This window comes from Capsicum annuum, chromosome 5 (genome assembly GCF_002878395.1).
Source record: "Capsicum annuum cultivar UCD-10X-F1 chromosome 5, UCD10Xv1.1, whole genome shotgun sequence".
NCBI lineage: Eukaryota > Viridiplantae > Streptophyta > Magnoliopsida > Solanales > Solanaceae > Capsicum > Capsicum annuum.
In genome coordinates, this window is record NC_061115.1 from 104,647,711 (window position 1) to 104,654,609 (window position 6,899).

Sequence of the window (6,899 nt, forward strand, 5' to 3'; positions counted from 1 at the left end):
AGGATGCGAAGGGGTAGGGCGACGGGGCCGGATGAGATACCGGTGGAGTTTTGGAAGTTCGTTGGAGAGGCTGGTGTAAGGTGGTTGACTGGATTGTTTAATGAAATCTTCAAGACGGCAAAGATGCCCGAGGCTTGGAGGTGGAGTACCATGATCCCTCTCTATAAGAATAAGGGGGACATCCAGAGTTGCAAAAACTATAGGGGGATTAAGTTATTGAGTCACTCTATGAAGATCTGGGAGAGAGTGGTCGAGGTGAGGCTGAGACGGATAGTGTCTATCTCAGAAAACCAGTTTGGATTTATGCCTGGCCGCCCGATGACGGAGGCAATTCATCTGGTACGGAGGTTGGTGGAACAGTATAGGGAAAGGAAGAAGGACCTGCACATGGTGTTTATCGACCTGGAGAAGGCCTACGACAAAGTCCCCAGGGAGGTGCTTTGGAGATGCTTGGAGGTGAGTGGAGTACCGCTGGCATATATCAGAGCAATTAAGGATATGTATGATGGAGCGAAAACTAAGGTGAGGACGGCGGGAGGAGACTCGGAGCATTTCACGGTCCTGACAGGGTTGCATCAGGGATCTACTCTTAGTCCTTTTTTGTTTGTGTTGGTGATGGATGTGTTGATGCGGCGTATTCAAGGGGAGGTGCCGTGGTGTATGCTTTTTGCGGACGATGTAGTTCTGATAGATGAGACTCGAGGGGGTGTGAGTGACAAATTAGAGGTGTGGAGGCAAACCCTTGAGTCTAAAGGGTTTAGGGTGAGCAGAAGCAAGACAGAGTATGTGGAATGCAAGTTTAATGACGTGAGGCGGGAGAATGAGGTAGTAGTGAAGCTGGAATCACAGGAGGTATGTAAGAGGGAGAGTTTCAAGTATCTCGGGTCCGTGATCCAGAGTAACGGTGAGATTGACGAGGATGTCTCGCACCGTATTGGGGCGGGATGGATGAAGCGGAAGCTCGCGTCGGGGGTGCTGTGTGATAAGAAGGTGCCGCCCAAGCTTAAAGGCAAATTCTACAGGGCGGTAGTCTGTCCGGCCATGTTGTATGGAGCGGAGTGTTGGTCAGTTAAGAACTCCCACATCCAAAAAATGAGGGTGGCAGAAATGCGGATGTTGCGCTGGATGTGTGGGCTGACTAGAGGGGATAGAGTTCGGAATGAGACTATCCGGGAGAAGGTTGGTGTGACTCCAGTGGAGTGCAAGATGCGGGAAGCCCGATTGAGATGGTTCGGACACGTGAAGAGGAGGGGCATGGATGCCCTGGTCCGTAGGTGTGAGAGGCTAGCGTTGGATGGTTTTAGGCGGGGTAGGGGTAGGCCGAAGAAGTACTGGGGTGAGGTGATTAGGCGGGACATGGAGCAGTTACAGCTCACCGAGGACATGACCCTAGATAGGAAGGTCTGGAGGACGCGAATTAGGGCAGAGGACTAGGGCCAGTTTGAGTCGCTAGTGTAGGGAATTACTTGGTGGGGGTTTTATTCCTGTTATGAGTCCGTGTTCCATGTTTTATTACGAATCTGTGTGCTTTCCTCTGTTTTATATTACTTATGGGTGCCGTATTTATGTTATGTAATCTTGTGCTGTGCTTTACTATGTGTTTGTGTGGTATCTCGTGCCTTGTGCCGGGGGTCTATCGGAAACCGCCTTTTTACTTCTTCAGAGGTAGAGGTATGGACTGCGTACATCTTACCCCCCAGACCCCACTAGGATTCTGTTAATAAAATGTTATCTGGATTGCCAGTTACCAGTTCTCAATCTTAAGTTGCAGTTTTATTACTATGTACACTAAGATATGCTTTTAGAGATGTCTTTAGGGAAATAGACGTATTCACATCCAAAAAAGGTCCAGGTTGCATGACATATTAGTTAAGAGAGTAGAAGGCTAAATGTTTATTTTTATGTGAGTCCTCTGAATTAGTTCAAATTTGACAAGCTTGAATGTGAGTTTCTTCTATTTTCTTTAATGCGAAGTTAGTACTATATGTTCGACGCTTACATTCTTCCTCCGTTCTATTTCACATGACAAGCTACTGCTGAAAAGATTAACATGTTTCTGTATTTGAAATTCTTTAGTCTTGAAATTTTCATTTTTCTTTCAATGACATGCTCTAATGAGAATGGAATGACATATTGAGAATAACAAATACTAATGTGTACTTGGTATATGCAGGTTCATCTGCAGCTGAATGGGCGAAAGAAGCAGACTTTCATGATTGGTTTGATCAGAATTTATCTGACACTGAATGTTTCCAGGAAAGGAAAAAATGGTCTTCACAGCCACATATCTCTGCAGTGCATCTTGCAGAATCAAAACCATTGTATAGAACATCTTCATACCCTGATCAACCCCCACAACTCCAACAACTTCAGCACTACTCAAGTGAACCCATTTTACTACCGAAATCATCCTTTACTTCTTTTCCTCCTCCCGGTGGTAGGTCTCAACCCTCACCACACAGCCTTTCGCGACCAAATATGTCATCTCTTTCTGCTGGACCTCAGTCTCCTTATTCTTCATCTAGTCTCTCTTCTTTGTCGAATTCTAATATGCATTTGACAGGCTTGGCTCATGGGCTCCATTTTAGTGGTGGAAACATCCCACAATTGAACCATACAGGTCTCTCTCTTAATACTAGGCTGCAAAACCAGTGGACCAGCCATGCAGGACTCCTCCATGGGGACCATTCTGGTCTCTTAGATAGCGTCTTGCAGCATCAGTTTCCTCATCAAAACAGCTTACTATCTCCGCAGTTACTGTCTCCACAGCAGCTGCAACAGCAGAGACTTCATCTTTCAGTTCAGCCTTCTTTAGCACATTTTTCAGCACTAAGATCCCAGTTGTTTAATTCCTTCCCTTCACCTTCTCATCTAGGAAAGCATGGATTGGCAGATTTCAGAGATTCACGTTCTAAGCCCTCACACAAGGTTAGACAAAATGTGCGCTTTTCTAAACAAGGCTCTGATGCTGCTAGCCGCAAAAGTGAAAGTAATGTGCCACAGTTCCGATCTAAGTATATGACTGGTGATGAAATAGAGAGCATCCTAAAAATGCAGCATTCTGCAGCACATGGCAATGATCCATATGTTGACGACTACTATCACCAGGCCTGCCTTGCAAAGAAAGCAGCTGAGTCAAGGTCAAAACATCGTTTCTGTCCGACTAAGGAGCAGTCTTCTCGGTCGCGTAATAGTGCAGAATTACAGCCTCATCTCCATGTTGATGCTCAGGGACGGCTGTCATTTTCTTCCATTCGCAGGCCTCGTCCACTTCTTGAAGTTGACCCACCAGGCTTTGTTTGCATTGACGGCAGTACTGACCAGAAGATATCTGAGAGACCCTTGGAACAGGAGCCAATGCTTGCAGCTAGAATTACAATTGAAGATGGTTTCTATCTTCTAACTGAGGTAGATGACATTGACAGGCTCCTTCAGTTTAGTCAGCTCCAAGACGGTGGTGCTCAGCTCAGGCGGAAGCGACAGATCCTACTGGAAGGCATGGCTGCTTCACTTCAACTAGTTGACCCTCTTGGTAAAAGTGGCAGTTCTGTTGGGCTTACCCCCAAAGATGACATTGTATTTCTATGGTTGGTGTCTCTTCCCAAGGGCCGAAAGCTCATCTCAAGGTATCTTCAGCTTCTTCTACCTGGCAGGGAGCTTGTCAGAATAGTTTGTATGGCAATTTTCCGCCATTTAAGGTTTTTGTTTGGCGGTCTTCCGCCTGATCTAGAAGCAGCTGAGACTATCACTGATCTGGCAAAAGTAGTGTCTAAATGTGTTAGTGGCATGGACCTAAACTCACTCAGTGCTTGTCTTGCTGCTGTTGTGTGTTCATTGGAACAGCCACCTCTTCGCCCTCTTGGAAGCCCTGCTGGAGATGGAGCCTCCATTATTCTAAAATCTGTTCTTGAAAGGGCCACTCATCTATTAACCGATTCAGAGGCTGCTAACAGCTTCAGCATGCCTAATCCTGCCCTTTGGCAGGCATCTTTTGATGCCTTTTTTGGTTTACTTACAAAGTATTGTCTGAGCAAGTATGACAGTATCATGCAATCGATACTAGCACAGTCCCAGCCAGACACTGAAATGATTGGTTCAGAGGCTGCAAGAGCCGTAAGCAGAGAAATGCCTGTGGAACTTTTACGTGCTAGTCTTCCACATACAAATGACCACCAAAGGAAGCTGTTGTTGAATTTTGCTCAGCGGTCCATGCCTGTTACTGGATTCAATGCTCATGGTGGAAGCAGTGGACATATAAATCCCGAATCTGTAAGCTGTTAGCTGAGATGCTAAGATTTCATAATAGCAAGTGCAGTTGTACATCCGTAGTTCTCAAGGTTGCTTTCTGGCTTCTCTTTGCCAAAACATGTTTTGCTTCAGTATCAGTCCAGGAGAATATAGAAGGCTTGGAAGCAAGGGTAAGCTTATATGTTAGGCGCCGTTTTAAGGCCTAAAGTTCCTCTTCTTCCTAATCCAACTCTTTTCCCCAATTTTCTCCCACCATCTTCTTTCCCTGTTTCTTCTCTTTTTTTAAATAGTTTTTTTCTTTCGACTTTTTCTTTTGCTTCATTGAACGAAAAGATAAAGAGTTTCTATATCCTTTACCTTCTTTGTGATGGTCGATTTGTCTTACATATTTGTGTATTATGTCTGAAAGAAATGGGGTTATTGGTCGCTCTTCTAAGTTTCTTCATTCAAAGAGCTTTATTTTTTATGCTCTTCTGTAAACTCGGATAAAAGCTGGAAGGATAGAATGTACAGGTGATTTGTGGAGTTTGGCAACTCTTGATGCATTTGGCCCTTCTCCCTCACTGTTTTCAGGAAGAGGGTAAAAAGGATTTCCTCACCCTGAAGTAATGTTACTGGCTTGGGAGGAGAAGTGGGTTCGACTGTGCAGTTTCAGTAGGAGACATTTGCTAGACTTAAAAACTTTCCAAGTGAGAACTGTAATAACTAGATGTTCTTGTGCATTAACAATTACTCTTACATTCCCTAAAATTGGTTACAAAATATTTTAGAACTTGCCATCAGTTCCCTGTGTCTTGATTGTTTCCAGTATAAGAACTGTGAAGTTTGGCACAGCTACCTATCTCCACTTCCCTGTTGGGGGCAGGCTGTGGCTCATTGTGTCTGTGCGTCACTTATCTGGTTTAAGTAGCTGATTGCCAATGCTGTACCTAGTTATAAGTAGCAAGTTTGCAGGGAGGCCTCATGTTTCCTCTTTTTGTTGATTTTTGAAAATTTTAAATAGTGGTTGTGTTATGTTTTTGGATGCAATTCAACTATTACGAATGTAATTGCAGGAAGGCGACCAATTAACCTATTACTTGTTGCTCTGGGCTACGATTTGTCCACCAAGACTTATGTACAATCATGAAGTAACATAGCGTCTTTTTGGTCCACCAAATCGTAGCCCAGGGCGACAAGTAATAGGTTAATTGGTGGAAAGTAAGGTACATAGTGAAATCATGCAAGTAATTAGATTACAAGCCATAAAATATAAGGATAACACAATTGAAGATAAATAAGGAAAACAATAGAAATATCCTACAACCTAGTAAGTTAGGTCCTAGGTCGGTACAAGAGCCTCTAGCAAAAGAATAAGAGTATTATAAGTATCAAATATACAATAGTCTCGAATAGAAAGACCATCCAAAATAGAAGAGAAAACTCCGGCTTTGAAAGCTCACCCTATCTTTGAACTCCAAGCAGTACTATTACATATGCCAGTGGCGGCAGCTAGTACTTGGATCTGCATTAGAAAAGGATGAAGAAGTGTAATATGGGTACCTAAGTGGTACTCGGTAGGCATCATTGCTCGATTGAGCTTAAATCATATTATAAGTACAATAAGATGAGAGATAATAAACTAATGTTAGGGAAAAGGGCATACCTGGAACAGTGCTCCAAATATTGAAAGTAAACAACAACAACAACAAATTCAGTGTATTTCTACATAGTGAGGTCTGGGGAAGGTAAGATGTACGCAGTTCATACCTCTACCTCTAAAGAAGTAGAAAGGCTGTTTCCGATAGACCCCCGGCTCGAGACACGGAATACTAAACAAATTCATAGTAAAGCATGGAAAAGAAAGATGTTCAATTTTCTACAAACAGTTGTGCAATGAGTAGATGCTAGAAGTACAAACTCAAAAACACATGGGTGATAGGGAAAAAGGAGAATTCCAAACAGCAAAACATATACCTTAGGGCCCAAAACAAAAGATTCAAATGTTGAAAGTAAACAACCGAGTAAATAATATCAAGGCATATATGACTAAATATAGTATAACTAGACCTCGCCATAAGCCCAGATGACGTAAGCAAGAATAAATAACCTAATCGAGTCCTTATAAGTTTGGTGGATACAATCAAGAAAGAAATACTAATGGTAACATACGCTATTCGAACCTTAAAAACATAACTGTGGGTCCTCCCACACATAAACACCAAACTTGAACCACTTCAATAACCATCATAAGTATCCCTCAATGTTGAACTTGAACCAAAAATAGTATCGTGAATATTGGACTCAAATTGAAAATAATATCATCATAGATGTTGGACCCAGATCGGTGTTAATATCATAATTGCAAGACTCAAATCAGTCTTAATACTATAATTGTAGGGCTCAAACCAAACTTAATATCATAATTCCTGGACTTGAACCAGTCTTAGTATCATAATTGTCGGATTCGAACTGGTCGTAATAAATTCAAGGCACAAGCATAGAACAAGTCAGAATATGTCTAAAACCTCCTCGGGCTTAAGAATGTAGATAGGATGACGGAAGAAGGTCTCTTAAATCTATAAGGAGCTAATTATCATTTTGACCTAAAGTGGGCCGAAGGGGCTCATTTACCGTGAAAGTCCATTTTAAGGCAAATTCTACCCCAAGCT

General features: G+C 42.8%; 1 protein-coding gene across 1 annotated transcript in view; it reads left to right on the plus strand.

Annotated features, from left to right (window-relative positions):
• Positions 1 to 5,030, plus strand: part of LOC107852802 (protein PAT1 homolog 1) — a 15,497-nt gene extending 10,467 nt beyond the window's left edge. The window contains exon 5 of the mRNA XM_016697844.2: positions 2,174 to 5,030. Within this exon, the coding sequence (XP_016553330.1) occupies positions 2,174 to 4,281 (2,108 nt within the window). The 3' untranslated portion in view covers positions 4,282 to 5,030. The remainder of the gene's footprint in view (positions 1 to 2,173) is intronic.
• Positions 5,031 to 6,899: the final 1,869 nt, after the last annotated feature.